At 39.8% G+C, this 22101-nt stretch overlaps 1 protein-coding gene across 2 annotated transcripts in view; it reads left to right on the plus strand.

The window, feature by feature from the left end:
• LOC109398795 (sodium-dependent phosphate transporter 2) overlaps window positions 1-22101 on the plus strand; it is a 150695-nt gene that overhangs the window by 124945 nt on the left and 3649 nt on the right. For both annotated transcript variants that reach the window (XM_019671200.3, XM_029862864.2), the window contains exons 2-6: window positions 2071-3472; window positions 12323-12748; window positions 12807-13401; window positions 13459-13815; window positions 13882-14067. In XM_019671200.3, the coding sequence (XP_019526745.2) occupies window positions 3280-3472; window positions 12323-12748; window positions 12807-13401; window positions 13459-13815; window positions 13882-14067 (1757 nt within the window). In that variant the 5' untranslated portion in view covers window positions 2071-3279. The remainder of the gene's footprint in view (window positions 1-2070; window positions 3473-12322; window positions 12749-12806; window positions 13402-13458; window positions 13816-13881; window positions 14068-22101) is intronic.

The raw sequence follows: 22101 nt of genomic DNA on the forward strand, positions 1-22101 counted from the left end.
TGTCATGGGGTGTTAACAAGCAGATCCATTGCCGTGAAAACTCATTTATGCTCGACAAGCCTTGTTGGATAAATGCACATTTTGTGCGTTAAAAATATTCTCTCAATACGTTGAATAAGTAGGGTAATTCGTTAATTGTTGAACACTACCCAAATGTTGAACAGTTTCTGAATATTTTATTATAAATCTTACTTAAGTAATTTTCATCCAACGTAAACGTATGATATAGATGCATATACATGTGGGTCACGATATTGCTCAAATTAAGTTACAAAATTATACATATTTTTCGTCAAAAAAATTGATTGAAAATTTTGTACCGCTGATGACACGAAAACTGCACAATTCTTAAGAATAATTTTAAGAAATTGCTGTTACGAACTAAGCTTTGCGGGCAAATCGACCACAAATATCAAAGGCACACCATAGTTACAAGAACTGGAAGGATGTCATTAACAGTTTAACATTGTTTAAAATCACATTTTCATTGTAATTTAATGTGAAAAAAATATTTTTCTTATCACACTATCATTATGCATCCATGATCCAATTGTTGAACACAGGCATAACCTACGATGTCAGCATGACTGCTAATTGTTTTTTTTTTCAGTTTACCTAAGGGCTTGTTCACAAATGTCATAACGCTGGAGGGGGTGGGTGGGTGTCCTTCATGGTGTTACAGCCCGAACAAATTAAAATTTTCCCCATATAAATAGTGTTACGAAGGGGTGGGTGGGTGTCAGGAAAGGCCAATTTTGGCGTTATGAAATTTGTGAATGAACCCTAACCATACATTTTGTGGGGTTTCAACGGCGTTCCAGGGATGTTCTAGGGGCGTTCCAGTGGGCTTCAGAAAGATTCCAGTGGTTTTCAATAAATTTCAAGGGCGTTTCAGAGGTGTTCAAGAGGAATTCAGAGTATTAGGGGGTCCCAGGAGTATTTCAAGGCGTTCCAGGAGGCTCAGGAGCAATCCAAGGGTTTTCAAGGGATTTCAGGGTTGTTCCATAAGTGTTCTTGGGGGTTGAGTGGGTCCCATGGGTTTCCAGAAGAGTTTCAGGGGCTTTAAAAGGCGTACTTTTCTTCTGTCGGTTTTTTTTTTCAAATCAAATCTTTTCAGCCATTTTTGCATCTAGTCATCTTAAAAACCGATTTCAGTCTACTAGAGCTCTCTTCAAATGTGCGATTGTCATGTCATTTGTCAAATGTCATTTAAATGAATTGTCACTAGCTCGGACTAGCTGGGCACAAAACACAAAAAACCCGGAAAAAATCCGCCAGGGTGAAAAAATATCGGATGTCGGGTCAAAGTCGGGTCAATTTTTATCAAATGTTGGACCACTGTTGGACCCACATCGGGTAACTGTCGTGTCTATGTTGGGTTTGGTGGCCAAAATAAAAACAGGTGAATGATAGGTTGATGTCGGGTTATACGTCATCAATTACGAACAAAGCTTCAACCGTTCAACATTTGGCGAGAACCGTCCAACATTAGGATGAGCTAGCTTAAGGAAGCGTTTAACATTTGGGTAACAGACTTCCCATACAAGTGTTCTATTTTCTCTTAGAAAATGGAATTTAAGGACAAACGTCTTGAAATCCCGCTTCAACAGTGCATCAGAATTTCAAACGCACAAATCTCAAGAAGCAAGATTCACACAACAGTGCATTTCATTATTCTGTTCTTGCTCACTCGTAATAAGCTTAAAATAAGAAGAACAGGTGCGCTGGTTTTGTTTTCGAAGAGATTTGTGCCCTCGAAATCGTGAGTAGGTACCAAAGTCGGCCATTGTGGCGGCCATTTTGGGATTCTAACAAGTCTGACCTTAAGGGAATACGAATTCAATGGGCAGTATAAGGGATAAGTAGATCTAGACGTTCACTGGATATTTTTCAACTAAAGTGAAATTATGTACGGAAAAACAAACGAAAACCAAAATGCCGGTACTAACCGTTCAACAATTGGCGAATTACCCTAACTATTTCTAGAAAGCATATCGTGCCACATATACTAAAAATGGTCAAAAACCAAACATGTTCTAACGTTTGTTCTTTCTTTTCTTTTCCTTGCAGATATGATTGAAACCCCTACCAACACAAGCTGTCTGATTTCGTCCAGGATTCGTAATACGGAGCAACCGCTTTGACCAGTTCGAGCACGAAATTCAACGCATCGTTTGTAAAGACAACCACCAGAACCAAACACCATCACCAAAACACGAGTTTGGATTCGATTGAAGGAATAGAGGAAAAGCTGCGGTTCACGTTTCGTTTGATTTCATCCCGAAACCTTATCAGGGAACTTAACTAACGCCAAAGAGTGCGAGACACGAGAGAGATTCGACAGTTCCTCACGACATCCCTCACTTTGTGGAATTTTAACGTCCAAAATTGAATAGCTCAAAAACGGTGGTGTGATCGCTACACTAGATTACACTAGCTTAAGTTTCTGGGAAGTTTCCTTCGGTTAAACTTTCCCCGTGCTAAGCACCTCCGCCTGGGAGTCATCCAGGTCCGCGTGTTGTCCCCGTGAGAAGTACCCTTAAGTTTCGAACCCTTTTCGACGCGCAGCTTTGAAAGCGAAAAGGAAAGCGAACGCTGACCAACTTTTTTCTTCAACAAACCTAAACCCCACAAAACGATGGCTGTTTTTACAAAACTCTGCTTACCAGATATTGTCAAATTAAAACGCTAGTTAGTAAAGCCTTTGTCCACCCCGTTGTTCGAGGAGGTCATCTATAGAATTTACTAATTTTAACGTTTTTTTAGGTACAATATCAGTTACGTTACATCGGTTTTCCGTAATCGTTAAGTCTTTTTTTGCAAAGCCACTTTTTTATTTAATTACTATAGAAAGTACACTCATAAAATTAATATAAATAATTAATAATTTTAATATTACAATTTTAACGAGTACTATTCACTAGCGTAGTGCTTGATCGTAAGTACTTGGGTCTGCTGGAAGAACGTTTTCTATACATTTGTTTTCGCGAGTGCACTGTCGTAGAGATTGATCGTTGTAAAACTATAGTTGGAACCGAAAAGAGAATAAGAAAGTTGGTATCGCTCTAAAACCCTCCTGTTTGGTACTTGATAGCAAGCTACTTAAATATACACTTTTTGTATCTCATATACACTATATACCGCGTGTTCTGCAATCACGTGAGAAGCGTGCAGTTATTTCACTTCGGCGTATATCGTTAAGATTCCACTTACTTCCCCATCCCGAATAAGAACGTAAATCTCTCAGTTTTTAAATCTACAAAAACCAAAATCAAAACCATGGAACCACTATCGCCGGAAATACTGTGGCTGGTGATACTGGGCTTTGTGATTGCCTTCATTTTGGCATTCGGCATCGGGGCAAACGATGTTGCCAACTCGTTCGGTACGAGTGTCGGATCCGGCGTCTTGACGATCCGGCAGGCATGTTGGCTGGCCACCGTCTGCGAAGTCTCGGGAGCTGTGCTGATAGGTAAGTTCGAGGAAGTCTGAGTTGTACTTCAATGATTGTTTCATTAAATTGTAATGATCTCGCCACATAACATCATATCCGGGGCTGTTACATGTGTTGTGATTTCGTCTTGTTACAGGTGTCTGTCATTTGGTATATATTCTTTTGGCATAAGTTTAGTACTGACAGTTTGCATAATGGTCACTTAGCAAAAAAAGGAAGCTGCATTTCGATTATGCCAAACGACTTTATTTCACATATCGTTATACTACATGTCTGGTTCACTTTTCGCGGATTCATCTGTCACTAAAAAGTAGTAAAGTCAGGTCATTCAATATATGCCTATTTCTCCAAATTAAGAGAATGTAGGTAAATTTTACACGATTGACACTTACCTACGCCGAGCAAGTAATAGAGCTCCATCAAATTTGGGTCAATGAACCTTTGGATAAAAATCTTAAGTATGCTTTAGATATATACTTGGAGGATTCCTTGTAGAATTTCTGATAAATTAATAGAAATAATTCCTGAATGAGAATTTGGTTGATTGATTGATTGATTTGTCTTTATTAGAGAGACTTTCAGCCCTTGGCTGGTTCGTCTCTTGAGAATTTGGTTTAATTCTCGATAAAATTCGTGCAAGAGCTTCTGAAAGCTGTAGGAGCTTCTGGAGCAATTGCAGATTAAATCATGATGGAACCCTCGCATGAGTTTCTGAAGGCATCTTTAAAGGAATTCCTGGAGAGAAGCCTTGGATCAGTTACTGAAGGAAATCCTAAAGTAATTACTGCTACAATCCTTCTGAAGAAATGTAAAAACAAACACTTGGAGGAATTACTTTTCTAAAGGCATACAGTATAGCATAGTAATGTCTCAGGGAGTTTTTGGAAGAACTTCTGGAGGAATTCTTGGAGGAGTTCCTAAAAGAGCCCTTGGAGTAGAAGATCTTGTTTCCCGGACATGATTTTATGATAATTGGCAATAAAATTATTTTGTGTAAAAATATCGATTTTTCTGAAGCATCTTCTTCTGGAGTTAGTTTTTTTTGGACTATCTTGGCAGAACCTGTGAAGAGATTACAAAATTAAACTTCTAGTGAAAACCAAAACATGAACAAGTTCACTGGGACTTGGACTGCTTCCCTTCAACTTAGTGTTCTTTTAGCACTTCCACAGTTATTAAATTGACTGCCATTGCATGAATTTGTATATTGTGAGGCAAGTACAATGATACACTATGCGCAGGGAGTCGAGAGAATTTTCCCGATCGGAACGGGAATCAAACCCGCCGTCTCCGGATTGGCGATCCATAGCCTTAAATACTAGACTAACTGGAGACCCAAGGGACCCAAATAACATGTTTTAGTTACATAGATTACACTTTTTACACCTTTACAAAATTTTCATAAGAAAGCTTTTATGAAAATCATAACATATCTTATGAAACGTTGTTCTTGAAAAACCAAACTTCTTATTGGGCTCCAACCACCCCAAATTCCGAAGCGTCGATGGGCGCGTGAGTAATTCTTGCGTTCTCCGATCTGGACTACCCTGGTTCGATTCCAGGTTGCGACGTTTTGAAATTCTTATGAAACGATTACACAAGAATTTCTATGTAAAAGCTTTTAGTCCTCCGAGTAACTTTGCCTAAGACAGTATCCTTCCAAGTGGTCTAGAACACGAGATATACGACGTTCAGACTGATCTAGAGGCTCCTAAGAATCCTAGCGCCACACAGTGAGTGATTCTCGAACTAAATTGTTCACTATGACTAGACTTCTGAGCAACTTTTCCGAATACAGTATCCTTCTAGGTGGTCCAGAACGCGAGATACACGACGTTCAGACTGAAATGGAAGCTCATAGGAACACTAGCGCCACGCAGTGAGTGATTTTCGAACTATATTGTTTCCTATGTGAAAGCTCTTAATCTTCTGAGCAACTTAGCCGAAGACAGTATTCTTCTAGGTGGTCCAGAACGCGAGATATACGACGTTCAGACTGAACTGGAGGCTTATAGGAACACTAACGCCACGCAGTGAGTGATTCTCGAACTAAATTGTTTCCTATGTGAAATCTCTTAGTCTTCTGAGCAACTTTGCCGAAGACAGTATCCTTCTAGGTGGTCCAGAACGCGAGATATACGACGTTCAGACTGAACTGTAAGCTTATAGGAACACTAGCGCCACACAGTGAGTGATTCTCGAAATATATTGTTTCCTATGTGAAAGCTCTTAGTCTTCTGAGCAACTTTGCCGAAGACAGTATCCTTCTAGGTGGTCTAGAACGCGAGATATACGACGTTCAGACTGTACTGGAAGCTTATAGGAACACTAACGCCACGCAGTGAGTGACTCTCGAACTAAATTGTTTCCTATGTGAAAGCTCTTAGTCTCCTGAGCAACTTTGCTGAAGACAGTATCCTTCTAGGTGGTCCAGAACGCGAGATATACGACGTTCAGACTGAACTGGAAGCTTATAGGAACACTAGCGCCACACAGTGAGTGATGCTCGAACTAAATTGTTTCCTATGTGAAAGCTTTTAGTCTTCTGAGCAACTTTGCCGAAGACAGTATCCTTCTAGGTGGTCCAGAACGCGAGATATACGACGTTCAGACTGAAATGGAAGCCTATAGGAACACTTGCGCCACGCAGTGAATGATTCTCGAACTAAATTGTTTCCTATGTGAAAGCTCTTAGTCTTCTGAGCAACTTTGCCGAAGACAGTATCCTTCTAGGTGGTCCAGAACGCGAGATATCCCACAACTACTGGCAAAATGTAGTGCTATCCCAAATGTCCGACATGGTGCCCTGTGTAGCAGATTCCCGGTGGCCAATGTTTCCGGAACCACTATTTCAACATATCAACACATTCTTGACGAAATTATCTATCAAATAAGACTTTGGTCATTTGAATTGGTGAAAAAATCATCATTCTATAAGAGTTTGATTTTCTGGGTCATAATGACCCCAATGCATTATTCGCCCTGGGCTTGGATTATATCTTCCAGGAAGCTTTGATTTCAGGCATGTAGTCAATGTGCTTTGCAGTAATGATTGGAATAGCTGAATGTATAATCAATGGCAAACAATTCTGTAAAAATCAGATCTTCAAGTCATCTGATATTGTTAAGGTACCCCGGGGCAAGTGGAACCTAAAAAAATGCTAGTTTGGTTTTGTCAAGCCAAAAAGTCCTAAACATAAATAATTTTATAATTCCAATGGATCCAAAAGACATTGTTGGTATATTTCTTCTTATTAACGGCCATTACAACTGTTTCAAATTTTTTAAATTTTGTATAGTATGCATATAATGAAAAGTGGAGCAGATCTTCATTTACACCGTATCACGGGGCAAGTGGAACCTATTTGGTTTTTTTGTACAAATGGCTTAACATGGTTGCTGCATATATGTAAGGTAGCATAAATTATAAATATTTTATGCGAATAACTATGTTTAGCGATTTATGTTGGAAAAGTTTTGTGGTATCGTGCATTAATTACGAAACACATATAATAACGAATCACTGAGAAAAAAATTGGTTCAACTCTAGCAGTTCGTGCAAAACAAATTGATTTTATTTATACAAAAAGCGCCCTAAGGTTAAATGCCGAAGGATTTCCCAACTTACTTTATATATTACGTAGTTGATGAGTCTCGCCAAAAGATTTTTCAAGATTTACAGATGTTATATTTTCCCTTAAATAATTTTACGATTATTAAATAAAGATTTTTAAATCGTAAACTTCAAATAAGTCGTTTTCCAATTTTTCATACTTTATGGCCGGATCCCCAACATTTAGAAAAACTCATTATGCAGCGAAAAACGAAAAAATCATAGAATTTGCTTGAACAAAAAAATGAACAATAGATGATTTAGAAAAAAAAATATGCTCTACCATTAGGAACAACAGCTACATCATCAGAATAGCAGTATTTAAGTATAATTCAACGATTGGTTACTTACGGCGCCGATTTTTACTTCACTTTTATGTAAATTTTGACTTAGGCTGAAGAAAGCGAGATCAACCATGAAATTGTGTTTGTTTACTCTTATAGGTCTCACTTGCCCCAGATGCTGAAATGTACTGGGGCAAGTTAGAGCAGTTAACAAATGGTAATAAAAGAAAATAAATTACAGCTTTTTCGCTTAAAATAATTTGCAAGCATTCCAAATATTGTCCTGAAACCGAAAAAGTTTTACTTTATTTGTTATTCTATTTTTAAACGACGAATGTAGTTGGGTACGTTAATCTCACTTAGTGAATTGAAAATTACATATGAACAACAATAACATATATGGTCTCTTTATGGTGATAACAAAAACAATTTTTGAATTCTAAGTATCCGTTGGTGTGATACCTATATTTTCTATGAAGAATGTTTGCCTTAAAACTAACAAATGAAAAAACATAGCTGTAGGTCTCACTTGCCCCGGATTCTCACTTGCCCCGGGGTACCTTATACTGATCATGATGCTGCATAGTATATCGAACATTTGTCGAAGTCATTTATGTGCCGGGAAAATATATTTCCAAGTTGGTGAGAATATTACAAACTGAGGGAGGGTAATAGGCCCAGTCAGACCCCTGAATGGGCAATGTGGGTTAGTGTGTGGGAATGCCATTGAAGGTTTGTAATATTCTCCGAGGCTTTCGAAATCCAACAGGGCGCGTCCCCGGGTTGCGGATAGGGGGAATAGGGAGATTTTTCGCATTTGTACTGTAATCAGCCAATGTGATATTATCTCCTATGGTGTTGTAGTGCGAATGAATGATCTCATTCTATGGGAATTCGAACCTTGTAATGTATTGTTTATTAACTCCAATTTTCTAAGCTTGACAAGGTTTCGAAGACAAACATGAGATGAGAGAATTGCCTAATAGGAAAGTCACATCAGCAAAGCTTTTACATATGCAAATGCTATCCATGGGGTCATGTCTAGCATTTAATATGTATGGCAATGACTGGTTCTTACCTAGCAGGGGTACTACAAGACCACGCGGACAATTCGATTAAAGGCTTAATTGGGGATGATATATTTTCCAGAACTGAAGGGACATTATTTCCGGGTGACTGGCGAGTCAGAGAGGGTGGAAGTTTCCGTTTGTTATAATTGACAACAAAAAAAATAGGGCGCTTTTTCTTTCTTTGATTTGCTTGGTATTTTGTGGATTATTGTTTTTTGGTTTTGGAAGGTATGCGATTCACTATTGAGCCTTAAAATTATTTTGCATCTGAATAGCATTGATATTGTCAAGTCTGTACCAACACCCTAATCCCACACCAAAATACCCTTTTCCTATCCCATGGCGTTTATGTGGTCAGCAAAGACTATTCAGCCATTACCCCTCCTTATCATCGGCTTTGGACTGACTTGCGCTCTCATTGCCCCACCAAATGCTGCAAAATGAAAATGAAAATGAAAATGAAATAATGACCCCAATGCATTATTCGTAACTTTTTTTCAATGCCCGAAGAAGGTTAAAAGAACTTCTGTAGGAATCGTTGGATTGAATTTTTTGTAAAAATGTATAGATAAATTCTTGAAAATGAAATTCTTATGATGGAATTCATGCAAGAATTCCAGGTATTTTAGTTTTTTGGAGGAATTTTTACGTACTTTGAGAAATTACTAAAGTAGTTTATATGAAATTTTTAGAACTACTTTGAAAAATGTTTGAAGGAACTCTTAAATAAATATTTTATTGAATACTTGGAGAAATATTTCTGAAGATCCAGAGAGGAATACTTACAGTATACACATAGAAAGAAATTCTGAAAAATACATCTTCTTCTTCTTCTTGGCGTAACGTCCTCATTGGGACAAAGCCTGCTTCTCAGCTTAGTGTTCAATGAGCACTTCCACAGTTATTAACTGAGAGCTTCCTCTGCCAATGACCAGACGGGCTTGGTGGTCTAGTGGCTACCGCTTCTGATTCGTATGCAGAAGGTCATGGGTTCAATCCCTGGCTCGTCCTTTTCATCCTACTTTGTATCTTTCTATCCACTTTCTCTCGCTCTCTCTTCTCTACATATACAATTCATGTATATTCATATGTTCATAGCCATCGCTAGAACCAGAAACGAATTGAAAAAAGTCGTTTCCCTCCCTTCCAACTTCCACTCACAGCACAGTGTATATATAACGCCTATAAGTTATGCAACCAAAGCGTGCTGTGCCGCTTGACCTTATTTACCACACAATCTATCACGAACACTATAAATAACCCCTATCCATGGATCGCATCACTGACCCAACGGTGACTCCCAGATCTCCCATCCTTTCCGTCTAACAACAAATACCCCAGTCCGTGCGGGTTGTGGGGACGCAGAGTGCTCTCGGTCTCTAGTAGCAACAACCAGTACACTCTAACATTCCTTTCCCTTTCCAGCTGACTATAAGGACTTGGCCGGCGCCGTTATTGATCAAATATGCATGAGCTGCTAAAATTGCACTTTGAGAATAAGTGGAATGTCCCAGCCCCTTATTCAGTTGGATCTCAGCGCAATTGGTACCAGTTCAGATCAATCACGGAGGAGCAACCATTGACATGTATAGTCAGAATTGATCGTTTTTTTTTTTGATCGTTGATCGAGAGCTTCCTCTGCCAATGACCATTTTGCATGCGTATATCGTGTGGCAGGCACGAAGATACTCTATGCCCAAGGAAGTCAAGGAAATTTCCTTTACGAAAAGATCCTGGACCGACCGGGAATCGAACCCGTCACTCTCAGCATGGTCATGCTGAATACCCGTGCGTTTACCGCCTCGGCTATATGGGCCCTGAAAAATACATACTTGACATGAATATTAGAAGGTTTAAATTTCCATTTCATTTCATTCGATTGTACATACAAGTATTTCTTGCACACAAAGTTGTAAGCAAGCTCCATACTGTTGTCAACCTATGATTTTACAATCCGACGAAGAATTCTGTTGAAAGCGATGAAGGTCATTTTGTTACAGCGATCTCGTTGTAACAATTTTGAACTGTGGCATGAATAAATCAATCGCGTGAAGACATTTCTGAAGACATTCCTCTGAGTAGTCAATTTACTAGAAGGAATCCTATGATAGATTCTTGAGAGAATCCTTGGAGCAATTCCTAAAGGATTCATAGGTAGAATTTTTCAAAAAAATCCTTGAAGAAATCCTTCACAGTATCTCGGAAAGAATTTTAAAAGGAGAAATCCGTTGTTAGATAATTCTTTGACAAATTCTTAAGGCAGTCCTTGAAAGGTTCTATAAGGAATAGGGTTATTCGGAAATTGGTGAACACTATGCAAATGTAGAACAGTTTCTAAAAATTTAATTATAAATCGAACTTGTGTAATTCTCGCTCAATGTAAACATGTACATGTGTGTTGCGGTATTGTACCAATTTAGTTACAAAATTTTGCATATTTTACGTTAAAAAAGGCTTGAAAATACTGTATCTCTGACCACTTGGGCAGGGGTACCTATTTTGGGCACTTTCTGCTATAACTCAATTAACTTTGAACCGATTGACTTGATTTTTGGGACACCATCAGATACGTACTGAATGTAGCCATGTTCAAGAATTCAAATGAATCGGTTTGAAATTTACTGAGTTATAGCAGAAAGTACCCAAAATAGGATCACACCGTAGTTACAAGGACTGAAAGGATGGCCTTAACACCTTAACATTGTTTAAAATAACATTTTCATAGTTATTTCATTTAAAAAAATATCACTCCTTCATTATGCATCTATGATTCAATTGTTGAACACTGGCACAACCTAAACTGTTAGCATGCTAATCGCATACATTTCAAGGAATTTCAGGGGCGTTCCAGAGATGCTCCGGGTTGCTTCCTAATGGGGTTCAAGGTCGTCCCAGGGGAGTTCCAGAGGGATTCAGAGGGTTAACGGAGTCCCAGGGGTATTTCGGGGCGTTTCAGGGGCATCACAGGGGTTTTCAGAAGTGATTAAGGGATTTTGAAGGGATTTCAGAGCCATTCTAAAAGTGTTTCAGGGGGATATAGGGTCCCATGGGAGTTACAGGGTTTTCAGAAGCGTTCTTGGAGTTTTTAGGAGTGTTTCAAGGGTTTTCAGGGCGTTACATGATGTTTCAAAGGCGTTTCAAGACGATCCCAAGGAATTTCAGGGGCGTTCAAAGTTCCCGGGATTTTAAAGATTTTTTTGCAGAAGTTCCTGATGCAATCCTGGTAGAACTCCTTGAAGGAATCGCTGGAAAAAATGGAACAATCGTTAGAGGACATCCAGAATAAGTTCTTGTAGAAAATTCTGAGGAGATCCTTTGAGGAATTTCTTAAGGAATTTCAGGAGATACTCTTGGAAAACTGCCCTAATGTTTGCCTAAAGGATCATCAGTAAGGATTAAGTAAGAATCGTCGAGAAAACTCGGAGAGATCTGAGTTTTCGGATATTCTTACTGCTGATTGCTGGCGTAATGAAGGCTGCCCGTTCCTCCGTACAGATCCAAACGTTTTTTTTTATCCCGATCTGCGCATTTGCATCTCCGATGACTTTTTCGGCATCTTGTTTTAGACTCTCTTCGTAGGCCTTATTGAGGCTCTCATAGAACTCATTATTCAAGATAAGTTCGATGACTTTGTTGGCGCATAGATGCTGATTAAGCTGAGGTTGAAGAATTTGCATCTCATTTTCAACGCACAGACTCGGTTGCTTATCGGTTTCCACCAGATAAACTTGCTAAAGTATTAATGGAAATTACTGAATATTTCGGGCTTCAACGAAAATGTGTTAGGAAATCATGTCGTAACAGCCCTTCTACGCCTTATGTAAAATGACCCCGGGTGAAATAACTCCGGAATGTAACTTTGTATAACACACACAAAACTAACATTTAATTCAATCCCCAGGTTACAAAGTGTCCGACACGATGCGGAAAGGTATCCTAGACGTGGAAATGTACAAGGACACGGAAACGGAGCTGATGCTGGGTTGTCTCTCGGCGCTGGCCAGTTCCGCTCTGTGGCTTCTGGTGGCAACCTTCTTCAAGCTGCCCATCTCCGGTACGCATAGCATCGTTGGCTCCACCATCGGCTTCAGCTTGGTAGCCCGTGGCATGCAGGGACTCAAGTGGACCACCCTGGGTACGATTGTAGGATCGTGGTTCATTTCGCCGGTTCTGAGTGGACTGATGAGTATTCTGCTGTTTTGGTCGATTCGGAAGTTTATTCTGCGCTCTAACAATCCGCTGGAGAATGGACTGTTTGCTCTGCCGCTGTTTTACGGCGTGACGCTTGCTGTGAACGTGTTCAGCATTGTACATGACGGTCCGAAACGTAAGTTGTTATCATCTAGCTATGTGCAGCATATTTCTCACCTTCTACCCCATTGTAGTGCTATACATGGATAACATCCCTACTTGGCTGGCACTAGTCGTATCCGTGTCGATCGGACTGATCGTGGGCATTTTGGTTCAGTTGTTCGTTGTTCCATGGCAGAGGAGAAAGATTCTGAATCACGAGAACAAAAGACGAACGGAATTCACCGTGGGTGATTCAGATTGTGATTCTTCCTCGAATGGTAGTCCCCGCCGTCCAAAGCGTCCGCTGTCGTTGGTCGGCGATGCCAAGGGACTTCCGGCCATCACCGAAACAACTGAACTAGTGTCCCTGTCGTCGCAACATCAGCACAACGGTTTGATCAAGAAACTGTCCATCGACCTGTCGCCGAGTGTCATCAAGGGAACCAGCCCGAATCCGTACAAAATCGATCCAAAGATTGTGCAGAAGGCAGAAAACCTCCTAGCTGCCAATAAAGCTAGTCTGGACAACACCGATCTAACCATCACGAGCCTCAACTACATCGATGAATATCAATCGACAATGAACGGAACCGGCCGAATGGGACTGAATTCATACTTTGATCGCCGTAACAGTAGTAATCTTTCGCCCAAATCCCACGATTCTGTTACCATGAGTAATGGTGTAAAGTAAGTATACTCCATAAATTTCGCTCAAGACCCTAGCCTAACACCACCCTCCCGCAGAGACCAATCGACAATCGTCCTAAATGGGAAGTCTCCAACCAGCCCCAAAAGTGATAGCACTCTTCCGATCGCTGACTACACACTGGCACCGCCGAACATCATCCTAAACAGCACCGGTAACGATCTGAAGAAGGACATCGGCAAAATCGAAAACGCTGCCGGTTTGGATCACACGTTGATCAGCACCACGCTGTCGCCGAACTCGAGCAAAGTGCCGCTGATCGGTGCCAAGGAGGGCTCCGAAGAGAGCCAGCATCCCGCCTCGGAGGAGGGCGAAGACGTTTCGGCGTTGTTCTCGTTCCTGCAGGTGCTGACGGCGACGTTCGGTAGCTTTGCCCATGGTGGTAACGATGTGAGGTGAGTTTTGCATAATTTGGAAGGTATATTCATCAGAGAATCTAACACTTTCTGTTCTGTTTTTAGCAACGCGATCGGACCGTTGATTGCTCTCTTCATGATCTACCGGGAAGGCTCGGTACTGCAAAAGTCTGAAACTCCTCTGGCAATTCTGCTGTACGGCGGTATCGGTATCTCCGTCGGATTGTGGCTGTGGGGACGCCGCGTTATCGAGACGATTGGCAACGATCTCACCAAGATCACACCTTCGACGTAAGTATTTCAATGGTTTGGGTTTGATTAGTACTAGTTCCACGTCCAAACTTAAAAAGCCTAAAACTGTTGGACATATTTTCACTTGAAAAACTTATCTATTGAAAATAATTGCCAGCTGTGCCGTTATTGACCTGTATTAATTTGAAGATAGAGTGATTTAGGGTATTATTGGCAGGTTGGTTCTCTTCGCCATGGAGGGTTTTTGTGGGCCAAATTGCTTAAAATTTGGGCATATAACTCAGCTTGGTTGGGAAGGATTTGAGGCCAACTTTGAGATCAACAGGTTTCAAATAACCTCCATGACGAAGAAAACAAAACTGCCGAAAACACGTAAGTTCCCCTATTTAAAACACGTTTAATCAAAAAAGTTCCCATATAACATAGATCACTATGTGTCTGGCCAAGTCCTTGCAAGCATTTTTTTTTAAGGATAATTCGCCAATTGTTGCGCAGTTAACCCTCGAGCGTCGCGCTGTTGTATTTTGTACAACACGTTGAAAAAATCTCGCTTTTGTACTCAGTATTAGCGGGGTGCTGATGGAGGTGGCCAACCGCGCAAGTTAGGGAAGTTTAAGGAAGTATCGTCAGCATTTTGGCTGTCAACGTGAAGGCATAATATTTGTCGGCTTCTTGAGCGATTCCTGGCAGAAACTTTCTACGGTGACGGCCATTTGAATTGTCATTTCTTCGCAACTGCGTACTGCGATGGAAGAAAAAAAAGGTTTCTTGGGCGATTCAGGCAAGGAATTTCCCATGCATCAAGATAGGCCGAGAAATTCCTTCGGAACTGCAAACAGCGCTTTAAGTAGGAGCAAACCCCGATTGAGTTCGTCCTGCTGTCCTTAGCTTCCGGGATTCCTCATCGGGTTTCTTCAGAAATTACTTCAAAAGTTCCTCCAGGGATTCACCGGAAATTTCTTCTGTTATTCTTACAAAAACGAATTCCGTGATTATTTTAAACATTTCTAGAAGAACTCTTATTGGGATTCCTTCAGAATCTCCCGCAGGAATTAATCCAGGATTTCAGGATTTCCTCAGGAATTTCAGCGGTTTCTTCAGTATTTCCCCTGAGAATTCTTCAGAAAATCCTCCTGGAATTCCCTCAGAAATCGAACTTTGTATTTCATCAGGAATGAATCTTGAGATTCCTCCAGGAACTCCTTCGGAAATTCCTCCCGGATTTTTTTCAAGAATTATTCCAGGTATTCCTCCTGGCATGCCTCTAGGATTTCATTCAGGCATTTCTCCAGAGACTTCTGCAAGAGTTCTACCAAGAATTTCTCCAGGTATTACCCCAGGTATTTTCTCAGCAATTACTCCAGGAATTTATTCAAGTTTGGATCCAGGAATTCTTCCATGAATTCCTCCGAAAATTCTTCCAGGAATTTCTTCTCTAGGGTTTCCTCTGCACATTCCTCCAGGATTTATTTCATGGATCCCTCCAGGAATTCCACCGATGATTCCTGCAGTAATTCCTCCAGAAAATCCTCCTGGTACTCCGCCAGAAATTCCTTTCTGAATTCCTCTAAAAAATTCTCCAGGAATTCCTTCACAAATTTCTCCATGGATTCCTTCCAGAATTTCTCTAGAGATTCATCCAGGAATTCATTCAGGGATTCTCAAGATATTCATTTAGGGATTCCTCCTGCAGTTCTTCCATGAATAGTTCCACGGATTTTCCCCAAGATTTCCTATAGACATTTGTCCAGGAATTCCTCCTGAGGTTCTCCCAGAAATTGTTTCAGGGATTCCTCCAGGTTTTTTTTTTGCAAGAATTCCCCCAGGGATTCTTCCAAGTAATTCTCTAGAAATTCCTCTAAGGATGCCTCCAGGAATTCCTCAAGAGGTTACTTAAGTATTACCCAAAGAATCCCTTCAGAAAGTCCTCCAGGAATTGATCCAGGAACTCCCGTAGGAATTCCTTCAGAAATTACTACTGCAATTCCTTCAGGAATTCCTCCTGGAATTGCTCCAAAAATTCCTCTGGGAATCCTTCTTCCTGGCATTCTTCCAGGATTTCATCCAGGCATTTCTCCAGGGGCTCCTCCAGGAGTTCTACCACGAATTTCATCAAAAATTACCCCAGGTATTTCTTCAGGAATACTTTCGGTAATTTATTCAGGAATGGATCCAGGAATTCCTCCAGGAATTTCTTCGGAAATTCGTACAGCAATTCCTTCAGGAATTGTTCCAGGAATTCCTACAGGAAATGTTCCAGGAATTCCTCCAGAAATCCTTCCAGGGTTTCCCCCAAGAATTAATCCAGGAATTTCTTCTCCGCGGTTTCCTCTACACATTCCTCCAGGAATTATTTCATGGATTCCTCCAGAAATTCCTCCGATGATTTCTCCAGTAATTCTTCCAGAAATTCCTTCTGAAATTGCTCCTGTAAGTCCTCCAGAAATTCCTCTGGAAATTTCTCCTGGAACTCCATTAGAAATTCCTCTCAGAATTCCTCTAGGAATTTCTTCAGGAATTTCTCTATGAATATATTCAGAAATTTCTCCTTGGATTCCTTCCAGAATTCCTCTAGAGATTCTTCCAGGAATTCATTGAAGAATTCCTCAAAGAATGGATTAAGGGATTCCTCCTGGAATTCACCCATGAATAGTTCCATGGAATTTCCCCAAGATTTCCTATAAAGATTTGTCCAGAAATTCCTCCTGAAATTCCACCTGGAACTTGTCCGGAAGTTCCTCCAGGAATCCCTCCTAAGGTTCCTCCAGAAATTTGTTTCAGGGATTTCTCCAGGGTTCTTTCCAAGAATATCTCCAGGGATTCTTTCAAGAATTTTTGTAGGAATTTCTCTAAGAAATTTTGCGGGAATTCCTTATGAGGTTTCTTCAGAAATACTCCAGGAATTTCTTCAGAAAGTCCTTCAGGAATTCATATAGGAATTCCTTCAGGAATTCATATAGGAATTCCTTCAGGAATTCATATAGGAATTCCTTCAGGAATTCCTCTGGGAATTCCTCAGAAATTACTACCGGAGTGTCTCCAGGGGCTCCTCAAGAAATTCCACCAAGATTTACCGTGGGTATTTCTTCAGAAATTCCTACAGGAATTTCTTCAGAAATTTATCCAGGAATTTCTTCGGAAATTCCTACAGCATTCCTCCAGGAATTTCTGCAGGAAATCCTTTAGAGATTGCTTCCGATATTCTTTCAGGAGATTCTTCAGGAAATTCTATAGGAATTTTTCCAAGGGATTCCTCCGGAAATTCTTTCAGGTTTCCTCTAGGAATACATCCATGAATTTCAACTCCAGGGATTCTTCTAGAAATCCGTCCAGGAGTTATTTCACAGGTTCTCCTAGAAATTCCACCAGGAATTCCTCCAAGAATATACCAGAAATTCCTGCTGGGATTCCTCTAAGGATTCTTCCGTGAGATTCCTCCAAGAAATCCTCCTGGAATTCCTCCAGAAATTCCTCTGAGAATTCTTCTAGAAATTTATCTTGGAATTTCATCAGAAATTTCTCTAATGCTCCAGGCATTACTCCAGGAACTTCTCCAGGGATGCCTCCTTCAGAAATTTATCCATTAACTTTGGAGCCAAGGCCTGAAAGTCTCTTTAAAAAAGACAAATCAATCAATCAATAGGGGTAGGCGGGGCAATATGGACACCCTAAGGTTTTTGCCAACTTTACCTGGCAAGATGTCAAAAAAGTTTAGTTTTTTGATACATGTATCCTTCTAAAGTCTATTTAGCATCTATTGCGTAAGAATGCTCATGAAGAAAAATGATTTATCCACTTCAAAAAATGTTATGAAAAATCAGTGGCGTCGCGTAACCTCACTTTTTACCTGTGCACCGACCCTAAAACTTGCAATTGCAGGGGATTTATGATCAAAATCGAAATAGAAATGAGTGAAAGCAGCTATTCTCGTCATTTTCTAATTATTACAAGCAAATTTGTTCAAAAAATTCAAGAATTTATACTTGGTGCACAGGTAAAAAGTGAGGTTACGCGACGCCACTGTGAAAAATGTTAGTTTTTCATGACCGTCTTCAAGCATACGGGGCAGAATGGACACCCCCATGGGGCAATATGGACACCATGAGACTTTTACGAATTTCGTACATTGTTTACACCTATAAAGTCATTTCATTACAAAACAACTATTATGGATGAATAATACGCCGAAGTAGTTCATTTTTGTTCAGTTAATTTAAATTCAGGCTGTTTTGGATAAAGATTCGTGCATGTACAGCTGTGCCTAGAACAACTATTTTCCACTTCTGTCGTTTTTCGACCAATTTATTTCACCCTATGTCTACTATAGTGAACATTTAACCAAAAATACACTGAAATCGAAGAATTTGGTTGGTTTGTGATTTAGGTTATATTTTTCCCTTGCCGCTTCTTTCAAAAAGGTGAGTGTCCATTTTGCCCCGGCAGCAGAAGATATTTTCAAACTTGATTTTTGATATGATAAAGAAGAAAATATAAACATGTTAAGCATGTAGATACAGCAAAACTACTTGCATGTGTTGTAGAAATATCAGGTTTTAATCGACCTGCAATAAATTAATCACTAAATCTTATTTTAGATGGTGTGAAAATTATAATTTCCATGCACAAAAAACGGAGGACGCAACTTTTTCGGGTAAAATCAAGTACAATTTTAATTTCGAATGTTTCTTTCCTGAAACTACGTTTTAGACAAATGGACTATATTCTCCATTCATTAAAAGTTCAAAAAAGTTCGCATATTTCAAAATATTGAAGGTGTCCATTCTGCCCCGGGTGTCCATAATGCCCCGCCTACCCCTACATTAACTTTTCCAGGGAATCCTCCAGGAATTTGTCCAAAAAATGTTCTAGGATTTCCTCCAGAAATCCATCTTGGAATTGCTGAGAAAATTTGCTTATGATTTCACAAAAAAAAATTTGCCTATGATGCTTCGTTCTGTGATTTTTCAAAATAGGTGGTGTCTGTGGAAAATGTTTGATTTTCACTGGAGTTTTCCGGAAAATTAGGCGACCCTGATTTTTTTCAATTTAGTTTTTTGTATATATATGATTCCTACCTAATTTCATTAACCTTCAGAAACTTCATACCAATTTGTACGATAATAAAAAAAATCCCCTAATGCTCCAGGCATTAGTCCAGGAACTTTTCCAGAGATTCCGCATGGAATTTTTCCAGAACGTTCTCCCGGATATCCTCCAGAAATACATCTAGGAACTCCTCCTGTGATTTCTTGAAGAATTCCTCTAAGGATTCCTCCAGGAATGCATCCAGAAATTCTTCCAAGGATTCATCTAAAAAATTTCTAGTAATTTCTAAAGGGATTTCTGATGCGGATTCTTCATATTTTTTTTCCTGAAATTACTAGCATAATTGCTTTTCGGATTCCTCCAGGAATTCATCCAGGGATTCCTCCAGGTATACTTTCACAAATTACTCCAGGGATTCCTGTAGGTATTGCTCCGAGAATTCTTGTAATGATTTCTCCCGAAATTTCTCCCGGGATTTTTTTTTATTTATTCAGCGGTTAGTTAGTTAGCGGTTATTCCGTTCATAATGTTTTTCAGGGATTCACCCCAGGGTTTTTTTTTAGGATTACTTGTAGAGTTTTTGAATAATACGGAGGATTTCTAGAGGAATTCTTCCAGCGATTTGTATTGAAATTATTTTAGATAATTTGAGAGAGACATAGAAGCCAAGAAATTCTCCAAGAAGTCATCCAGGAATTCTTTCACAATTATCTCATGAATACCAAGTCTTTTACAAGTCCAATCATGAATATCTTCAAACTTGACAAACAATGACCATTTGAATTTGTGCGTTGTTTGATAGACGCAAAAATACCCCTGGCCCACGAAATAAAAGAAATTAATAGTGACCGACTAGAAATCACCTCCAGCATGGTTTTAATGAATACACTCGCGTTTACGCTTCAGCTACGTACATCTATTCTCATTAGGGATTCACAAACTTTTGCTGGAATTCCATTGCAAATTCAACCAGAGTTTTTTCCCACGTGATACTTGATTTCCATAAAGAAGCACTTAACCATATTTTGCAGTAATGCTGCTAGAAAATTCAAAGATTCTTAAAGATACCCATCCAGGAATTCCTGGAAATTATCATTTAGATTTAATATCTCAGCGATTTAAAAAAGAAGATGTACAAAGTATTGCTTTTTATATTTATATAATTCTGATTACATAATATTTCCAAACAAAACTAACTAATTACATAGACCATTTTGGACACTGATCTTGTAAAGAGTGACAAGTTGAGAATTGTCTCCAATAACTGTCAATTTAAACACTTAGCGTGGCTCAAAATACCACATGTCAAAAAGTTCGATGGGCCCCCTTTTCATTTCGTTCTATATGACGCCACGATGCTGTGGTAAAATTTTCAGCCAAATCCGTTGTTAACATTAGGGCGGTGCTAAACTCGTTTGAAATTTGTATGAAAGTTTATATGGGAAAACATCGTTTTTAGAATTTTTCTCATGAGGGGCACTATTTTTACTTAAATCACATAGCCGATTATATAGAACTATAGTCTTACATGTGCCAAAAAATTTTGTCGAAGACCGCAAAGTCATCCGAAGCTTGTAAGAAAAGATATTACATGCAGACCATCTGGTGGTGCTTAACATTTAACATGTAAAGGAATAACAATAGCAATAAAATCTCATTGAATGTGCCAGTACTGTCTAGGCTATAGCTTTTTTCGCAAGTATCTGATTACGTTGCGGTCTTCGACAAAGTTTTTCGGCATATCCCAGGCAATATTTCTATAGGATTGATTACGTGTTTTAAGGAAAATTAGAACCCCTTAGTAGAAAATTGCAATAATCGATGTTTTTCCATATAAACTCCCATACAAACTTCAAACGAGTTTAGCACCGCCCTAATGTTAACGGATTTGGCTGAAAATTTGACCACAGCATCGTGGCGTCATATAGAACGAAATGAGAAGGGGGCCCATCGAACTTTTTGACATGAGGTTTTGTCATACAAGCTTGAGCCACCCTAAAACACATATTATGCCAAATAAATTTCTATTACTGTACGTGCAGTTGAAACCCGGAATTTTCGACTAGCGAAGTTGGATGTTTCTATAAATCCGTGCACCACTTTCGAAGTTAGGTTCGATACACGGATTTGGAGAAAAATCCAACTTCGCTAGTCGAAAACTCCGATTTTCAACTAAATTGAGAATATAGATCTATGTTTGTCACCACGACAGTGGTTTTCAGATTTTTTCTAATTTCCATATATAAAGTCATAAAAAATTTCTGGGGGGGCCTGGAGGATTCTGGGGGGGGATCTGCCCCCCCCCCTCTAGTTGCGCCAATGAACCAGACCCGTACAAAAAAATAATCGAGTGTATCTCGAAATTCTAATAAGCTGGAAGTGTGCCGTTCTCAGCAAATAAGTTCAGCAAACTAAGAACTATGTATCTGGCAACGGCGACCTGAGTTCGGAATTTGGCCGCTAGGTGGCACTGGTGTAAACAATGTTCAAATGTCTATGTCTCAGAATCCGGATGAGATAGAATTGTGCCGTCTTTGACAAAGTTATTCAGCACGTTACAAACGCTAGAAACATATACTTAGGTTCGTGACTTATCCGATAGATGGCGCCTTATGCGCACTTCCCACCCCACTGGACCCCTTTCGCAGTTAGTATAAGTGCGGGATCGTGAATAAAACTGCGATTTTGCATCGAATCGTATCGGTGTCTTCTGCGCACTTATTCAGCACCTTGTAATGCATAAGGGCGCCCAAGACACCGACACGATTCGATGCAATATCGCAGTTTTATTCACGATCCCGCACTTATACTAACTGCGAAACGGGTCCAGTGGGGTGGGAAATGCGCAATATTTGGCAACTGCGACTTTAGTTCAAATCTCGAACTAAAGTGCTAGGTGGTGCCAGTGTCAAAAATATTCAAAACCCTATAACTCATAGTTAGGATAAGATATAATGGGGTCTGTGTCATTTGGCATAAAGTCATTTGGCATAAGGCCTTTTGGCATAAAGTCATTTGGCATAACGG

The sequence above is a fragment of the Aedes albopictus genome, chromosome 3 (assembly GCF_035046485.1).
Source record: "Aedes albopictus strain Foshan chromosome 3, AalbF5, whole genome shotgun sequence".
Taxonomy (NCBI): Eukaryota; Metazoa; Arthropoda; class Insecta; order Diptera; family Culicidae; genus Aedes; species Aedes albopictus.